A 19743-nucleotide genomic window follows, 5' to 3' on the forward strand; every position below is an offset into this window, starting at 1 on the left:
AGGAAAACCATGAAGGAGGCCCAGAAAAGGGAACAGGCCACCACCCGAACCAGTGGCAAGAGGAGGCTAATGTCTGAAACAGACCACAGTGGCTGCTCCGCATAGGATGAGGAATGGCAGGAAAGACAACTCCAGCAAAATAAGCGGCAGAACACAAAAGAGCTGAAAGAGAAGGTCCCACAGCTCCGTAACACGAAGAAGAGAAAGGCCCAGCGCACCTCAACCCCAAAGCACAGAGTACAGCGAGAAGCCCAGTGCACCCCAGCTCCGGGAAACTGGGACCAGTGAAGCTCGCAGTGCACCTCAGTTCCAGGAAACTGGGAACAGTGAAGCTCCCAGAGCACCCCAGCTGTGGGAAACCGGGAGTAGTGAAGGGCCCAGTGCATGCTAGCATCAGGAAACTGGGAGCACTGAATCATAGAAAGAGGCCACTTGGCCCATCATGTCGGTGCTTGCCGAAAAACGTTCCATCGATTCCAATCCCACCTTCTAGCATTTGGTCCGTAGCCCTGCAGATTACAGCACTTGAGGTCCATATCTAGATTCATTTTGAATGAGTTGAGGGTTTCTGCCTCAACGACCCTTTCAAGCAGTGAATTCCAGACCACTATCCCCCTCTGGGTGAAAATGTTTTTCCTCATCTTCCCTCTATTTTTTTCTACCAATCGCTTTAATTCTATGCCCCCTCATCACTGATCTTTCTGCTAAGGTGAATAGACCCTTCACCTCCACTCTATCCAGGCCCCTCAAAAGTTTGTACATTTCAATCAGATCTCCTCCCAGCCTTCTCTGTTCTGAGAACAACCCCAGGTTATCCAATCTTTCCTCATAGTTGCATTTTGCCAGCCTTGGCAACATCCTCGTAAATCTCCTCTGTATCCTGTCTAGTGCAATTACATCCTTTCTGGAATGAGGTGACCAGAACTGCACACAGTACTCAATTTGTGGCCTGACCATGAGTTATACAGTTCCAGCATAACCTACCTGCTCTTATACTCTATACCTCAGTTAATAAAGGAAAGGATTCCATATGCCGCCTTAACCATCTTATCGACCTGTCCTACTACCTTCAGGGATCTGTGGACATTCACTCCAAGGCCCCTCACTCCCTCTGCACTTCCCAGTATTTGCCCATTAATCATGTATTCCTTTGCCTTGTTTGACCTCCACAAATGCATCACCTCACACTGCTCCAGGTTGAATTCCATTTGCCACTTTTCTGCCCATCTCACCACACCACCAATATCTTTCTGCAGCCTGCAGCTATCCTCCTCGCTATCTACCACTTGGCCAATCTTTATGTTGTCTGCAAACTTCTTGAACATACCCCCTACATTTACATCCAAAACATTTTTATTTATATATATATATATATATATATATAATCACAAAAAGCAGGTGACCCAGTACTGAGCCCTGCGGAACGCCACTGGAAACAGTCCTCCAGTATGTAGACAGGCCAACCAGGGGCGATGCCACATTGGATTTGGTACTGGGAAATGAACCCGGCCAGGTGTTAGATTTAGATGTAGGTGAGCACTTTGGTGACAGTGATCACAATTCGGTTAGGTTTACCTTAGCGATGGGCAGGGACAGGTATATACCGCAGGGCAAGAATTATAACTGGGGGAAAGGAAATTATGATGCGATTAGGCAAGATTTAGGATGCATAGGATGGGGAAGGAAACTGCAGGGGATGGGAACAATCGAAATGTGGAGCTTATTCAAGGAGCAGCTACTGCGTGTCCTTGATAAGTATGTACCTGTGAGGCAGGGAGGAAGTTGTCGTGCGAGGGAGCCGTGGTTTACTAAAGAAGTTGAAGCGCTTGTCAAGAGGAAGAAGAAGGCTTATGTTAGGATGAGACGTGAAGGCTCAGTTAGGGCGCTTGAGAGCTACAAGCTAGCCAGGAAGGATCTAAAGGGAGAGCTAAGAAGAGCAAGGAGAGGGCACGAGAAGTCATTGGTGGATCGGATCAGGGAAAACCCTAAGGCTTTCTATAGGTATATCAGGAATAAAAGAATGACTAGAGTTAGATTAGGGCCAATCAAGGATAGTAGTGGGAAGTTGTGTGTAGAATCAGAGGAGATAGGGGAAGTGTTAAATGAATATTTTGCGTCAGTAGTTACAGTAGAGAAAGAAAATGTTGTTGAGAATACTGAGATTCAGGCTACAAGGCTAGATGGGATTGAGGTTCACAAGGAGGAGGTGTTAGCAATTTTGGAAAGTGTGAAAATAGATAAGTCCCCTGGGCCAGATGGGATTTATCCTAGGATTCTCTGGGAAGCTAGGGAGGAGATTGCAGAGCCTTTGTCCTTGATCTTTATGTCGTCATTGTCGACAGGAATAGTGCCGGAAGACTGGAGGATTGCAAATGTTGTCCCCTTGTTCAAGAAGGGGAGTAGAGACAGCCCTGGTAATTATAGACCTGTGAGCCTCACTTCAGTTGTGGGTAAAATGTTGGAAAAGGTTATAAGAGACAGGATTTATAATCATCTTGAAAAGAATAAGTACATTAGTGATAGTCAGCACGGTTTTGTGACGGGTAGGTCGTGCCTCACAAACCTTATTGAGTTTTTCGAGAAGGTGACCAAACAGGTGGATGAGGGTAAAGCAGTGGATGTGGTGTATATGGATTTCAGTAAGGCGTTTGATAAGGTTCCCCACGGTAGGCTATTGCAGAAAATACGGAAGTATGGGGTTGAAGGTGATTTAGAGCTTTGGATCAGAAATTGGCTAGCTGAAAGAAGACAGAGGGTGGTGGTTGATGGCAAATGTTCATCCTGGAGTTTAGTTACTAGTGGTGTACCGCAAGGATCTGTTTTGGGGCCATTGCTGTTTGTCATTTTTATAAATGACCTGGAAGAGGGTGTAGAAGGGTGGGTTAGTAAATTTGCAGATGACACTAAGGTCGGTGGAGTTGTGGATAGTGCCGAAGGATGTTGTAGGGTACAGAGAGACATAGATAGGCTGCAGAGCTGGGCTGAGAGATGGCAAATGGAGTTTAATGCGGAAAAGTGTGAGGTGATTCACTTTGGAAGGAGTAACAGGAATGCAGAGTACTGGGCTAATGGGAAGATTCTTGTTAGTGTAGATGAGCAGAGAGATCTTGGTGTCCAGGTGCATAAATCCCTGAAGGTTGCTAACCAGGTTAATAGGGCTGTCAAGAAGGCATATGGTGTGTTAGCTTTTATTAGTAGGGGGGTCGAGTTTCGGAGCCACGAGGTCATGCTGCAGCTGTACAAGACTCTGGTGAGACCGCACCTGGAGTATTGCGTGCAGTTCTGGTCACCGCATTATAGAAAGGATGTGGAAGCTATGGAAAGGGTGCAGAGGAGATTTACTAGGATGTTGCCTGGTATGGAGGGAAGGTCTTACGAGGAAAGGCTGAGGGACTTGAGGTTGTTTTCGTTGGAGAGAAGGAGGAGGAGAGGTGACTTAATAGAGACATATAAGATAATCAGAGGGTTAGATAGGGTGGATAGTGAGCGTCTTTCTCCTCGGATGGTGATGGCAAACACGAGGGGACATAGCTTCAAGTTGAGGGGTGATAGATATAGGACAGATGTGAGAGGTAGTTTCTTTACTCAGAGAGTAGTAAGGGCGTGGAATGCCCTGCCTGCAGCAGTAGTAGATTCGCCAACTTTAAGGGCATTTAAGTGGACATTGGATAGACACATGGATGAAAATGGAATAGTGTAGGTCAGATGGTTTCACAGCTCGGCGCAGCATCGAGGGCCGAAGGGCCTGTACTGCGCTGTAATATTCTAATTCTAATTCTAAACCAGCCATCAACAATTCCCCTTTGTTTCCTTGCACTGAGTCAATTTTGTATCCACCTTGTGGCATTTCCCTGGATCCCATGGGATTATTTTTTAAACCAGTCTGCCATGTGGGACCTTGTCAAAAGTCTTGTTAAATTCCACGTAGACTACATCAACTGCACTACCCTCATCTACCTTGTTATTTCTTTAAAAAAATTGAACATGTTGGTGAAACAAGATATTCCCTTAACATATCCATGCTGTCTATCCTTGATTAACATGTGTCTTTCTAAGTGACAGTTTATCCTGTCTCTCAGAATTGATTCCAATGATTTGCCCACGACTGAGATAAGACTGGCTGGACTGTAATTATTCAATCTATCCTTCACTGCCTTTGTAAACAGAAGTACAACGTTAGCAGTTCTCCAATCCTTCAGCACAACACCTGTATCCAGTGAGGACTGGAAAATGATGGTCAGAACCTCTGATATTTCCTCTCGCTTCTTTTAACTACCTAGGGTACATTTCAGCAGGTCTGGCAGCATCTGTGGAGAGAGAAGCAGCGTTAACATTTCAGGTCTGTGACCTTTCATGAGAACTGGCAAAGATTAGAAATGCAATAGATTTTGAGCAAATAAAGTGGGGCGGGGAAAAGAATAACAAAAGGGAAGGCGTTGATAGGACAGAGGGTCACAGAGAATAACTGACCAGAAGTTACAGAGATACAGCACTGAAACAGGCCCTTCGGCCCACCGAGTCTGTGCCGACCATCAACCACCCATTGATACTAATCCTACACTAATTCCATATTCCTACCACATCCCCACCTGTCCCTATATTTCCCTACCACCTACCTATACTAGGGGAAATTTATAATGGCCAATTAACCTATCAACCAGCAAGTCTTTGGCTTGTGGGAGGAAACCGGAGCACCCGGAGGAAACCCACGCCGACACAGGGAGAACTTGCAAACTCCACACAGGCAGTACCCAGAATTGAACCCAGGTCGCTGGAGAAGGTCGTGGAGTAAAGGCACAGGGTGTGATAATGGTGTGGTGAAAGGCAGAGAGGGTGTTAATTGACTGAAAAATGAACAGCCCTGCCCAAAAGTACAAACATTAAAAAAAAAAGTGGGCAGGCACATGGTAAAAAAATGAATGATGAAACAAACTAAAATAAAATAAAAATAAAAAACTGAAAATAAAAAGGGGGGTGCAGTCATGCTGTGAAATTATTGAACTAAATGTTCAGTCTGGTAGGCTGCAACGTGCCTAATTGGTAAATGAGATGCTGTTCCTCAAGCTTGCGTTGATGTTCACTGGTACATTGCAGCAAGCCCAGGATGCAGATATGGGCATCAGAGTGGCGGGTTGGGGGATGTTGAAATGTCAAAGGACAGGAAGTTTTTTTTCTTCCTTTCAGGTGTTACGGAACTCAAGCTGCAGCAGCTGATGGGAACTAATGCCCCTCCAGATCCTTCTTCCCCTTCACTTCCCTCTGACCGCACCCCTTCTGATCTGACCCCTTGCCGTGTATTCACTATACCCTCTGACCTCCCCCTTTCTAATGTTGAATGTTTTGTACTCAGCAAAGGACTCCGTTTTATCCCCTTACGCCCCACCTCAATGAATTTTGTGCACAGCATGATATTGACTCTTCCATCACCTTCACCTCCATGCTCACTTCTTTGACCAGGAGTCCTCCTTTGACAAGCAGAGCGATTCACCAGCCTCCACTATTCTTCCTCCACCTGGACCCCTCCCTCTGGCCTCTTACCCGCTCTTGATCTTTTCATTGAAAACTGTGGCGGGACATCAGCCATGTCAATTTCTCACTCTAGCCTGTCTCCGTCTGAACTTGCTGCACTCCGTTCTAACCCCGACATTCCGATCAAATCTGCAAACAAGGATGTTGGTGTTGTTGCCAGTGTGAAGCTCCCAGTGCACCCCAGCTCCGGGAAGCCGAGGAGGAACTGATGGGAAAGACTCCACCAGCAGCGGACAGTCCAAACCTCGTTGCCTACAAGACTCTCCAACACCCACCCCCCCCCCCCCCCGACCCTCCAATATCACTCCAGCAGAACAAAACCCCTGTGAGTGACTAGGACAGTTTTCTGAGCCCAACAACGGCACCACTCTGTGAACACTATGGGTTTGCAGTAAAGCCTGGCTACCCAACATGAGCCCAACTAGATCCAACTACATGATTTCCCCCAACTCCGGCTGCAGGAATAGCCTGCTTCAGAACAGATGAAGGTCGGGTCAGATTGGTTCGGGAGCGAAAAAAAATAAATAAAGGACTTGGGCTGGGTTTGGGTTGGCTGTGGTCAGGGGGTGCCCAGGTCGGGTTTTAATTTTATGCCCGAGCTAGGCTTTAGTTTGCAGGAACATACCCAAGAACCTGGACTAGTACTAGTACTGACACCTGGTGTGGTAAGCAACATACAGTTTTAATGGGTTTAAAGATTGCTTCCATTAATGTGCAGAGTGCTAAATCCACTATGTGATGTGTTTTGACCTTGGGAAACATTGCCAAGGTCAAAGCTACTTGCTGTTTCTGTAGGAGTGTGGAATACCACACCTCAGCAACTACAGGCAATGGTAGTGAAGGTGGTCCCATGGTCCATCGATCTCGTCAGGGAATAATAATTCCCATTCCTCTTGCCTGGGTATTCTGTGGGGAGGCAACTTCACCATCTCTAAAGTTTAGGAGGCGGTGGGTGGTTGCCTCCATGTAGCAGACATGATGTACAACAATGCTCCACTCCGGTTAATCAACCTTTATGTACCCTCCAGTTCAATACAGCGACTGGCTGACCATCCTCCAGCAGCTCCCACTGCTGCTGGCGATGTCCAGGCCGGTCATTCTAGACAGTAACTTCAACTGCATCACTGGTGCAGCTGGATGATCCAGCAGGGCCAACAGTCAAATGGATGCCACATCCAGACTCCTGATTGAAATGGTAAAAGATGCCAAGCTGCATGATGTCTTCAGTGACCCTGCAGATGGAGCGCAGCTTAAATACACCTGGTTGAGACCAGACAGGTCTGTCTGTTCCAGGATGAACTTCCTATTTGTGTCCTGTACATTCACAGTCAGATCCACTGATGTCAAGCCGGTGTTCTTCTCTGACCACTGCCTCCCACTGGCAAATTGTCACTTGCAGGATGACCAGAGGGTTGGCAGGGGGACATGGAAGCTGAATGTGAAACTGTTGATCCCAGAAAACATTGTGGAACTGAAAATGGATTACAAAGGTTGCAGAATCGTGAAACCCTTCTTTGAGTCTCCAACACACTGATAGGAAACGATCAAGGTGAACAGCAAGAGTTCCTTCATCCTCAAAGGTGTTCAGAGAGTGATGGAGAGACAGAAGGAAATGTCCCAAATCCAGAAAAGAATGCAGAATCTGCTCCTGCTGCAGGCGATGGGGTTAAGATCAAGGAAGATCTCTAAGAGGTGAAGAACCAGCAGGCCTCGGTCTTTGCTGCGGAAGCCTCCAAGATCATCTTACAGTCCAAAGTCCGCTGTATGGAGCAGGATGAGACGTGATCATCTTTCTTCCAAAAGAGAGAGCTCTGTAATCAGCAGCCTGAAGGAGGAGGACAGCTGGGTATCATAATCGCAGTCTGACATACTAAGTATCATCAAATCTTTTTACACCGGACTGTATGACGTGAAGCCCACAGACAGCACGGTCTCCCAGTCTTTCAAGTACTGTATCATGGAGGTCTTAGATGGCTGTATGCAGGCGATTCTGGACAAACTGATAACTCTGGACAAGCTGACAAATGTTGTCAGGTTCTTCGAGACGCGTAAAACTCGTGAATAGCTGCGGTCCTAGCAACGATCCCTGTGGTACCCCACTAGTCACTGCCTGCCATTCGGAAAAAGACCCATTTATCCATACTCTTTGCTTCCTGTCTGCCTACCAATTCTCTATCCATCGCAATACACTACCCCCAATCCTATGCGCTTTAATTTTACACGCTAATCTCTCATGTGGGACCTTGTCGAAAGCCTTCTGAAGGTCCAGAAGAGGCTCCCCCTCTTCAACTCTACTAGTTACATCCTCGAAGAATTCTAGTAGATTTGTCAAGCATGATTTCCCTTTCATAAATCCATGCTGACTCTGCCCGATTCTACCACTGTTCTCCCAGTGCTCTGCTATAAAATCTTTGATAATGGACTCTAGAATTTTCCCCACTACTGACGTCAGGCTGACTGGTCTATAATTCCCTGCTTTCTCTCTACCTCCCTTTTTAAATAATGGGGTTACATTTGCTACCCTCCAATCTGTAGGGACTGTTCCAGAGTCCATACAATCTTGAAAGATGACCACCAATCCACATCCACGATTTCGAGAGCCACTTCCTTAAGTACTCTGGGATGCAGACCATCAGACTCTGGGGATTTATTGGCCGTCGAAACCATCAATTTCCCCAATACCATTTCTCTACTAATACTGATTTCCTTCAGTCCTTTCTCTCACCAAGCCCTGTGTTCCCCAGCATTTCTGGTATGATATTTGTGTCCTCCTTTGTGAAGGCAGAACCAAAGTATGCATTTAGTTGGTCAGCCATTTCTTTGTTCCCCAAAATAAATCCCCCTGTTTCTGACTGTAAGGGACCTACATTTGTCTTCACCAATATTTTTCTTTTCACATACCTTTGGAAACTTTTACAGTCAGTTGTTATGTTCCCCACAAGCTTGCTCTCGTACTCTATTTTCCCCTTCTTAATCAATCCTTGGTCCTCCTTTGCTGAATTCTAAACTGCTGCCAATCCTCAGGTCTGTTGGTTTTTTCTGACTCATTTATATGCCTCTTCCTTGGCTCTAATGCTATCTCGAATTTGCCTTGTAAGCCATGGTTTGGCTACCTTTCCCATTTTACTTTTGCACCAGACAGGGATAAACAATTGTTGCAGTTCATCTATGTGCTCTCTAAATGTTTGCTATTGCCTATCCACCATCATCCCTTTAAGTAACGTTTCCCAATCCATCATAGCCAACTCGTGCCTCATACCTTTGTAGCTTCCTTTACTAAGATTCAGGACCCTAAACTCAGAATCACCTACATCACTCCATCTTGTTGAAGAATTCTCTCATATTATGGTCGCTCATCCCCAAGACCACTAGATTGTCAATTATTCCTCTCTCATTACACAATACCCAGTCTAGAGTGGCCTGTTCTCATGTTGGTTCCTCAACATATTGGTCCAGAAAACCATCCCGTGTATACTCCAAGAATTCCTCCTCTACGGTATTGTCTAATTTGATTTGCCCAATCTATATGCAGATTAAATTCACCTAGAATTGCAGATGTTTCTTTATCGCATGCGTCTCTAATTTCCTGTTTACTACCATTCCCAACATCATCACTACAGTTTGTGGGTCGATATACAACCCCCACTAACGATTTTTGCCCCTTAGTGTTTCTCAGCTCTACCCATACAGATTCCACATAGAGCTAATATCTTTCCTCACTCTTGCGTTAATTTCCTCATTAACCAGCAATGCAACTCCACTGCCTTTTGCTTTTTGTCTGTCCTTCCTAAATACTGAATACCCCTGGATGTTCATTTCCCATCCCTGGTTACCTTGCAGCCATGTCTCCGTAATCCTGAATATATCATACCTGTTTATATCTTTCTGTGATTAATTCATCCACTTTATTGTGAATGCAACCTATCTTATGTTTGTACCCCTCTCTCTCCCTGTCTCTTTATATCTGTCCCTCTCTGTTCCTGTCTCTCCCTAATTCTATTCTCCTAAATTCCTATCTATGTTGCATCTCTGCAACATGTTTCAGGTTCTTTCAGCTTGTATGGATGAGAGCGGGGGCTGCATGTTGGAGGAGCAAACTGACCATGGCATTGTGGTGCAGAAGTCATTCAAGCAGGGGGACAAAATAGAAATGTAATGGTAATGGGAGACAGTATAGCTAGGGGCATAAACACAGTTCTCTGTAGCTGACAGCAAGAGTCCAGATGGCTGTGTTGCCTGCCCGATGAGAAGGTTCAGGAGATCTGTTCAGGGCTGGAGAGGAACTTGCAGTTGTGGGTGTGGATGGGAGCGTGCAGGAAGATCCAGTTGTCATGGTCCACGTAGGTACCCAAGACAAAGATAGGACGAGGAAAGATGTTTTGTTTAGAGAGTATTAGCAGCTAGAGGCTGCTAAAACAGAGCCACAAAGGTAATAATCTCTGTATTATTACCTGAGCCACGAGAAAATTGGTGAAGGGCAAATCAGATTGGGGAGTTGAATGCACGGCTCAAAGATTGATGTGGGAGAAATGGTTTGGAATTCATGGGGCATTGGCACCAGTACTGGGGAAAATGGGAGCTGAACCATTGGGAGGTCTACACCTGAACCATGCAGGTACTAGTGTACTGGCGAGTCATATGTCATATAAATAGGGCAGTAGAGAGGATTTTCAACTAAAGCTAACACATCTTGCTTCACTTGATCCCTTGCCCCCACTATTTAAAGACGGAAGATAAGGCAAGAGAGAAAGGTAGCAACAAGGGTAATGATAATCAAAGCGTGGCAGGAAGGGACAGAGCGTACAAACTTAAGAGTACGTCAGCAGATAAGGTCAGAATTAGAAAAATTAGTAAAAGATAGAACTAAAGGCTCTAGATCTGACTGCATAACAAAACGGAGAAATAGAGATAAATATGTATGAACCGATAGCCATTACAGAGATGTGACTGCAGGGTGACCAAGGCTGGTATCTGAATATTCAAGGGTGTTTAACTTTTCAGAAGGACAGGAAGCGAGGAAAAGGTGGGGTAGCTCTGTTAATTAAGGATGACATTAATACAGTAGTGAGAAAAAACTTAGTTCTAAAGATCAAGATGCAGAATCAGTTTAGGTAGAGATAAGAAATAGCCAAGGTAAGAAGTCACTAGTCAAAGTAGTTTATCGGCCCCCTAACCGTAGCTACACTGTAAAACAGAGTATGTTGGAAAAATAATGGGGGCTTGTAAGAAAGGTATTGCAATAATCAGGGCAATTTTAATCTTAAGTGAAAGACAGAATTACAGGGAGAAAGAAGGTGACAGAGACAGAAGAAAAGATGGAGTGAAAGATAGGCAGATGGAGTGAGAAGGGAAGATGGGGAGAGTAAGAGAGATGAACTCTACTTTTACACTTGCCATAAATAGGACAATAGTTTAATCAATGGGAAGAATCTCCAGTAATGAGAGGTTCAGTGGTCTGTGCGGTCTCAATCATTTACCCTTTATCACTGAAACAAATATGACCTGATCACAGAAAGCCAGCGTGGATTTGTAAAAGGTTAAGTCATGTCTAACCAAACATTTTGTATTTTTGAGGTCATGGTAGATAAGGGACTTCCAGAAAGCATTTAATAAGGTTCCACACAAGCGACTGTTAACAAAATGAAAGTAAATGGAATTAAAATTGCTATTATTACAAGAATTATTACTTGGATAGGGAATTGGTTAGGAAGTAGGAGACAAAGAGTAGGGTACGGTGTATGAACTCCATTTGGCAAGATGTGACTAGCAGTGCCCCCAAGTATCTGTACTGGGTCTCAGGTTTCCACTATATTTATCAATAATTTCAATGCAACAATAGAGAACTGTATATCTAAGCTTCTTGTTGATACTGAGTTAGAGTGTTCTAGAAGGCAGAAAAAACATTGCAAAGGGGCATTGATAGATTTAGTGAGTGGACAAAATAGTGGCAGCAGGAATTCAATGTGGGGAAGTGGAGTCATTTATGAAACAGAAGGAGGTCATTCAGTCCATCGAATCCATGACAGCTCTCCATGGAGCAATCCAGTCAGTCCTACTCCCCTGCTCGACTCCCATAGTCCTGCAAGTTTATGTCCTCCAAATGGTCATCCAATTTCCTCTTGAAATAATTGATTGTCTCTACTTCTACCACACTTGTGGGCAGTGAGTTACAAGGTATTACCAGCTACATCTCTTGCCCAAAACATTCAATCTGTGCCCCCTAGTCCTTGTACCATTAGTTAATGGGGCCATTTTTTCTCTTGCCTAACTTGCCTATGCCTGTCATAATCTTGTACACTTCGATTAAATCTTCCCTCAATCTCCTTTGCTCGAAGGAGAAAACCCCAGTATTTCCAACCTAACCTTGTAAGTAAAATCTCTCATCCCTGGAACCATTCGGATAAATTAGATTTAAGGAACGTTGGTCATATTTTTTTCTAAATGATTAAAAGTTGGGAACTGTGGAGGGACAGAGAGATTTAGGGTTTCATGTACAGAAATCACTAATCCTGTAGTTTTTTTCCCCCCAAGAATGATACGGTGTGCCTTTGAGGCTGGAAAAGGATCAGTACTGCTTTAAGGCAGCCAACTCCAGGGACTGAGTCAAAAAATACATTCTGGTTGCAGTAGGATACAGCCACTCAGAAACTGAGGACCGAGAGATACAATCCGACAATTTAATTTCCAACTGGCTGATAGTGGAAACAGACTGTTCTAACTCACTGACACAGACATACAGTTGGACCAGCATGAACCTAACAGAGTTCTCTGATAGTTTAAACTGAAGGAAGGTGAATTTTATTTATTTATTTAGAGACACAGCACTGAAACAGGCCCTTCGGCCCACCGAGTCTGTGCCGACCATCAATCACCCATTTATACTAATCCTACAGTAATCCCATATTCCCTACCACCTACCTACACTAGGGGCAATTTACAATAGCTAATTCACTTATCAACCTGCTAGTCTTTGACTGTGGAAGGAAACCGGAGCACCCGGCGAAAACCCACGTGGTCACAGGGAGAACTTAGAAACTCCGCACAGGCAGTACCCAGAATCGAACCCGGGTCCCTGGAGCTGTGCGGCTGCAGTGCTAACCACTGTGCCACTGATCGCTTTTTCATTCGTCAAAATTCTAAAGCCAAATTGTTTCACTGAAGTGTTTGTGAGTTGTTGATTGGCTGAGATCATCGCTGGACGAAAGAGGAACTGCAGTTTCGCATGTAAGACATTTTCCTTTTGCCTGTCGGATGGCTGTGAGGACTTCAAGCAACGTTGGACTGTTCCACACTGAAAGATTCCACTTCGGCAGGAGAATAAATGTGCCAGGAAAATATTTTTTTTCTATTTTAAATGCTGTTCATATCTTAGTAGTGTTTGTTTCTAATTACACAGTTAATTTGTTGATCTAAAGGCACCTGGTTTGGTTCATCCCTTCAGTAGTTAATGGTTAAATTTGGCTGTGGTTTTCTTTAATTTGGAAAGTTTAAAATGATAATGTTAGGCAATCTGTGGAGGGGTGGGATTAAATCAACAGTGCATTTCTCCCACCACAATCAGAATCATATACTTTGGGGGTTTTGTCTTGAGTGGTCAGTCGTAACAACTGATAGAATAAAGAATTAAAAATATCAAATAGAATGCTAGCCTTTATCTGAAGGATCAAAGTAAACAACTTTAGTTACAAATCATTTAGTTTAGAGATACAGCACTGAAACAGGCCCTTCAGCCCACCGAGTCTGCGCTGACCATCAACCACCCGTTTATACTAATCCTATACTAATTCCATATTCCGACCACATCCCCACCTGTCCCTATATTATTCCTACCACCTCCCTATACTAGGGGCAATTTCTAATAGCCAATTTTACCTATCAACCTGCAAGTCTTTGGCATGTGGGAGGAAACCAGAGCACCCGGAGGAAACCCACGCAGACACAAGGAGAACTTGCAAACTCCACACAGGCAGTACCCGGAATTGAACCCGGGTCGCTGGAGCTGTGAGGCTGCGGTGCTAACCACTGCGCCACTGTGCCGCCCCATGAAGTGAGGTGTTCAATTCTGGGCACCACACCTCAGGAAGGATATATTGGTTGTGCAGCGGGTTCAATTGCACACTCACCAGAATGATACCTGGGCGAAAAGGGTTAAATTGTGAGGATCAATTGTACAGACTACGCTTGTATTCCATTGAGGAGAGAATAAGGGGTGATCTAATTAAAGTGTTTAAGAAGATTAAAAGACTTAATAGGGTCGATAAAGAGAACTAATTTCATCTGTTGGTGGAATGTAGAACAAAGTGGCACAACATCTTCACTAACATTGCAGCACTTTTATTATGGGAATGAAGTGTGCGAGCATGTACTGATCGTGGCTCCTCCCTTTACAGAATTGGCCTTCCAGATGTGACAATGTGGAATAACATTATTACCATTCCAGTATCACATGTGCATCTCCATGGATACAGTAATGTAGGCAATGATGTGAGATACCCTTTCTGGCCTGTACTGCAGGGCTCCACCCGATCTATCCAGACAGCAGAATCGCATTTTAAGCATGCCAATCACTTGCTCAATGGTGGCTCTTGTAGCTCCGTGGCTGGCGTTGTATCATTCTTCTGCTGTAGTGCTGGGATGTCTCACTGGTGTCAACAACCATTATTTATTTAGTTATTTAGAGATACAGCCTGAAACAGGCCCTTCGACCTGTGCTGACCATCGACCACCCATTTATACTAATCCTACATTAATCCCATATTCCTGCCACGTCCCCACAATTCGCCTACCACCTACCTATACTAGGGGCAATTTATAATGGCCGATTTACCGATCAACCTGCACGTCTTTGGCTGTGGGATGAAACCGGAGCACCCGGCAAAAACCCACATGGTCACAGGGAGAATTTGCAAACTCCGCACAGGCAGTACCCAGAATTGAACCCAGGTCTCTGGAGCTGTGAGGCTGCGGTGCCAACCACTGCGCCACTGTGCCACCCATGTCTGTAGAGGTAGCCCTTGTCTCCAAGAAACCACCCCTCCATCCGAGCCATTTCAATGAACAGCAATGGCAACTACAACTGGTGCAGAACAAAGGCATAATGGCAGCTGCCTGGAAAACGGACACTGATTTTCATGAATCGCTTCTGGGCGGCACAGTGGCGCAGTGGTTAGCACCGCAGCCTCACAGCTCCAGGGACCCGGGTTCGATTCTGGGTACTGCCTGTGCGGAGTTTGCAAGTTCTCCCTGTGTCTGCGTGGGTTTCCTCCGGGTGCTCCGGTTTCCTCCCACATGCCAAAGACTTGCAGGTTGATAGGTTAATTGGCCATTATAAATTGCCCCTAGTATAGGTAGGTGGTAGGGAAATATATAGGGACAGTTGGAGATGTGATAGGAATGTGGGATTAGTGTGGGATTAGTATAAATGGGTGGTTGATGGTCGGCACAGACTCGGTGGGCCGAAGGGCCTGTTTCAGTGCTGTATCTCTAAAACTAAAACATACAAGCTGCACATTGATTGAGTGGAAGCCCTTATTGTTGACATATTCAGCTGGTCGCCTGGCAGGAGCCTTGATGGCCACATGGGTGCAGTCTATGTCTCCTTGCACCTGTGGGAATCCTGCAATGGAGCGGAAACTGTTGGCTGTCTGTGTGGCTTCCATGGTCTGTCGTGAAGTGGATATGGTCACCAGCCGTTTGGAACAGGGCATTGTTGACCTCCCTGATGCAGCGCTGCAGTGCTGACTGTGAGACCCCACAAAGGTCTCTGGTGGGTCCCTGAAATGATGCAGAGGTGGAAACATTGAGAACTGCAATTTGAGGGCCACAGGCATAGGATGTCCCCCCAAGCTCCTGGGCTGCAGGTCATCATGAAGCAGGGCACAGAGATGTGTCACTACCTCTCTCGACATCCACAGTCACCTCTGACACTGGCGCTCTGACATCTGCAGGTATGTCATGCGGTACCTGTAGATGCATCGCAATCTGTAGTGGTGAGCTCTGCTTGGATGCTGCTGCTTATGACTGGGGGCCTCTATGTGTGTTGCATCTGCCTGTTGGTTTTGCCTGCTGTGTGTATGTATCCTCTCAAGAAGCGCATCAGTGAATACAGGGTGAACCATCCCCATCTTCAAGTTGCAATTCAACTCGGATCCTTCAATACTTCAAAGGTTCCTGACAGGGCAGAGATTGATGTTGAGCAGAACATCAGATGCTTTCATACAGCAACTGTGTGGTATTGCATAACATTGCCCGGCTTAGCTCCCACTAAGAGTGGCACCGCATGACCACATAGAGATTGTACAAGCTGCATAGATTGCTATATAAGCTTCACACGCCTACCGTATGCAGTACTCTCCCCACATACAGGGTGATTCGAGTGCCATTGTTCCCTCAATGACAGAGGCAGTCGATGCTGCAGAGCTACCAACCATTACGAAGGGCAGAATCGCAGTGGCTACCTTCCAGAATGCAGAGTTAGACCCCTGCATATCACCCCCCCTCCTCCTTTTAAGAATGCAGATTTAGAGCCCTGTGTATCCCCCCTGTAGGGATAGCCCTAGTCTCCAAGAAGCCATCCCTCCATCCGAGCTAGAGTGAGACCCCTGAATAACACAACTTACCTTCGCTGGTGACAACTTTTGCCTTTGAGGACCCGCCAACTTTTCAAATAGTGAATGTGATGGCCGCCCATTCAAAGAAAAGTCCAGAAGTGTTGGTGCAGAGCTGCTGGGCTGCATAATCAGCATAGGTAAGTAAACATTACCATATGCTAATTGTTGTGCCGCCGCCGTGGGGTGGAGGGCCGCAAAGAGGTGCCACCACCACTGGTAAAATGTGGCAGGCCTGTCTCGATGTTGCAGGTCGAGGCAGTCCACTCCCTGCAGCATTTTACTGGCCCCCATGCTGTGACCCGCGGCATCGAGCAGCCGGTAAAACTCAGCCTGAGGTTATTACACAAAATTAGGACTCATGAGATGGAAGTAATATATTAGCATGAATTGAAGGTTGGTTAATGGATAGATAACAGAAAGTCACAATAAATCAGCTATTTTCATGTTGGCAGGCTGTAATCAGCAGGGTAACACAAAGATCAGTACTAGGGCCTCAGCTATTTACAATCTATATGAAGGACTCAGATGAGGGCATTTAGTGTAACATATCCAGGCTTGCTGATGATACAAATTTAGGTGGGAAAGTAAGAATTGAAGAGGACAGAAAGAGGGTGCAGAGGGATATAGACAGGTTGGGTGAGTGGGGAAGAACATGGCAGAGGGAATGTGATGAAATGTGAAGTCATCCACTTTGATGGGAAAAATAATAAAAAACATTTTTTTTTCTGAATGGTGTTATGACCAAGGTGGGAGTAATGCACTGGTTAATTCAGTCCCACTACGCCACAGGTAATAATGTTTCCCAACTACCAGAAAATTAGCCAAATTCAACACTTTATTTATCCCAAGAATAAAGCAAGCTAAACCAGGTTTCGTTAAACAACAAAATTAATGATTTATTAATGAGCCAAGTTTGAAATGATGATGAGAGTATAATGAGATGAATCTATTTGTATGAAAAAAATTTACAACTCCCTAATCTTCCTAACCCTGATGCATACACATACATCCAATTAGCAATGATTAACTGGGGAAAATGGAGATTTTTTTTTACAAGAGTCTGTTGGGAATATATAAATAACTGGGTTGTAATGTTTGGTTGTAATTTCATGGATTGGTGAGGTTCCAGAGTTGAATAGTCAGATGCCACTCGATGTCTCTCCAGGTGCAATCAATGAACAGTCTGTGATGGGTAGGCGTTCAAGGTAGTTCATTTGCAGCAGGGGTCACACAGCTCTTTCAGCAACTGGTTGCAGCAACAGGGCTATTTACATTTTTAAAGTAGAAACTTTCTTGAGATTTCAGGAACCTCCAAAAAATACAAAAATGCAACAGGAATCACACTTGAAGTAGAGATTTTTCAGAGTCTGGAGACTATCTTCAATAATGTAGGCTTCCTCTCCGCAAAATAGCCTCTCTATATAGAGCAGTGTGCTTCCAGTGTATTGCAACTTCTCTTCCTCTGAGTCTTTTGTTATGACTGACTGCTCAAGTCAAACCACCCCCCCCTTCCCCAATCAAAATATACGATTCTGATTGTGGTGGGAGAAACACACTGTTAATTCAATCCCATCTATCCACAGATCACCTAACATATCATTTTAAACTTTCCAAATTAAATAAAGACCCAGCCAAATTGTACCATTTATTAACCCCCCAAATGAGCCTAACCAAACCAGGTGCCTTTAAATCAACAAATTGACTGTTTAATTAGAAAAAATTCTTAAACACTACTAAGATATGAAAAAACATTTAAAATAGAAAAAAAAATAAAATCCTTGCAGATGGGGGAAAAAAGTTCTTCAACCATAGAACAGTCCGTAGTCTAATGCAGAAATCGAAATTGTTGCTTCCATCTCTAGTGATGAATTTCACAATTAACAACTTCCAAACACTTCTTAATGAATCAATTGGCCTTTAGAATTTTTGAGGGATAAAAAATTGTCACAGTCTAACTTCCCTTCCTTCAGTTCAAATTATCAGAGATCTCTGTTTTAGCTTGACTTTTTAGAATTTTGAGAGAGAACAATAAATAAACAGACTAAATTCCTTCAGTTTAAATGGTCTGAGAGCGTTCCTTTCAGGTGCTAACACATATCTGTCTGTCCGCTTCTCTGAGCTAGAACAATCTGCTCCACTACAAGCCAGTTCAAAAATGAATTGTAACAATGTATCTGTTGATCTCTCTTCCTGGATGGCTGTATCCTGGGCAACGAGAATGCATGCTTTGACTCCGTTTTCGAGCTTGTTGCCTTAAAGCAGGACTGCTCCCTTTCCAGCCTTAAAGGCACACTACATTCTGCTTGAAAAAAAAATGAACCACAGGATCATAACACCTCCGCCTGGTGGAATGAAATGTCATTCCTGAAATGCATTTCATTACAATGTGTAAAACATACAATTTGAAAAAAAAAAGTGCTAACACATTTTTTTCGCATTTACAGGCATGCACTGTTCTAAAATGTCAAGACTACAGCAACAAGTTCCAGCAGAACATCTCGACTTTAAATTTTCAAAAGGCTGTCCTAAATTAACCCATTCCAAATTTCCAAGCATCGTCTTCCAACTGTTTCGTGTTTTCCTTCCAAGTGTCCCTATTGTCCATCACCTCAGCCAGGTGAACTGCACAGCTAGGAGCACTGACTACTACTGGGTTCACTATTCTCTGAGAAGTTTCTCGAGTACCCTTTAACCTATGTGGCATCAATTGACACTGGAAAACCCTGTCCCGTAGAATGGAAGCTGATTTTTTCTCACCCTGGGGTGTCAAAGGAATTTGACAAGTTTCCTCCAAACATTTGTCTCTTTAAGAGACATGGTATAGCACTTTTTTTTTTCAAATTGTATGTTTTACACATTGTAATGAAATGCATTTCTGGAATGGCATTTCATTCCACCAGGCGGAGGTTTTATGATCCTGTAGTTTTTTTTTTCAAGCAGAATGTAGTGTGCCTTTAAGGCTGGAAAGGGAGCAGTACTGCTTTAAGGGAACAAGCTCTAAAACTGAGTCAAAGCATGCATTCTCGTTGCCCAGGATACAGCCATTCAGGAAGAGAGATCGACAGATACATTGTTACAATTCAATTTTGAACTGGTTTGTAGTGGAACCAGATTGTTCTAGCTCAGAGAAGCGGACAGACAGCTATGTGTTAGCACCTGAAAGGAACACTCTCAGACCATTTAAACTGAAGGAATTTAGTCTGTTTATTTATTGTCCATACAGTCCTTTAAATGAGAATTCTGGGTCGGAGTCTGCTTTCTTTACCACAGTGACTTTTCTAGATCTATGCAAGTTTGAGCCGACCCACCAGGTTTAGTCATCAAGACCATCTGTGAATTCCAGCTGTCCTGACTAGATTCATCGAAGCTGCCTTTCAGCAAGCATTGTACCTCTGCTTCCACGTGGGCCTGTCTGTCTGGACCTAAACGACAAGGATGTTGTTTTAAAAGAATGGTTCCCCTTTACCACATCATGTGCGGCTAAGGTACATCCTGGCTTATCCCTACAAACTCTTTGAAATGTTGTGAAAACCCTGGTTTGGACTTCACGCTGTTTTGCCTCTAAGAGCAATTTTCCTAACCATTCTGTATTCGCGAATCGGAT

General features: G+C 44.5%; 1 protein-coding gene across 1 annotated transcript in view; it reads left to right on the plus strand.

Annotated features, from left to right (window-relative positions):
• Positions 1–19079, plus strand: part of LOC137373413 (uncharacterized) — a 26725-nt gene extending 7646 nt beyond the window's left edge. Inside the window, exon 5 of the mRNA XM_068038229.1 lies at positions 18584–19079. Within this exon, the coding sequence (XP_067894330.1) occupies positions 18584–18831 (248 nt within the window). The 3' untranslated portion in view covers positions 18832–19079. The remainder of the gene's footprint in view (positions 1–18583) is intronic.
• Positions 19080–19743: the final 664 nt, after the last annotated feature.

This window comes from Heterodontus francisci, chromosome 9 (genome assembly GCF_036365525.1).
Source record: "Heterodontus francisci isolate sHetFra1 chromosome 9, sHetFra1.hap1, whole genome shotgun sequence".
Classification (NCBI taxonomy): Eukaryota; Metazoa; Chordata; class Chondrichthyes; order Heterodontiformes; family Heterodontidae; genus Heterodontus; species Heterodontus francisci.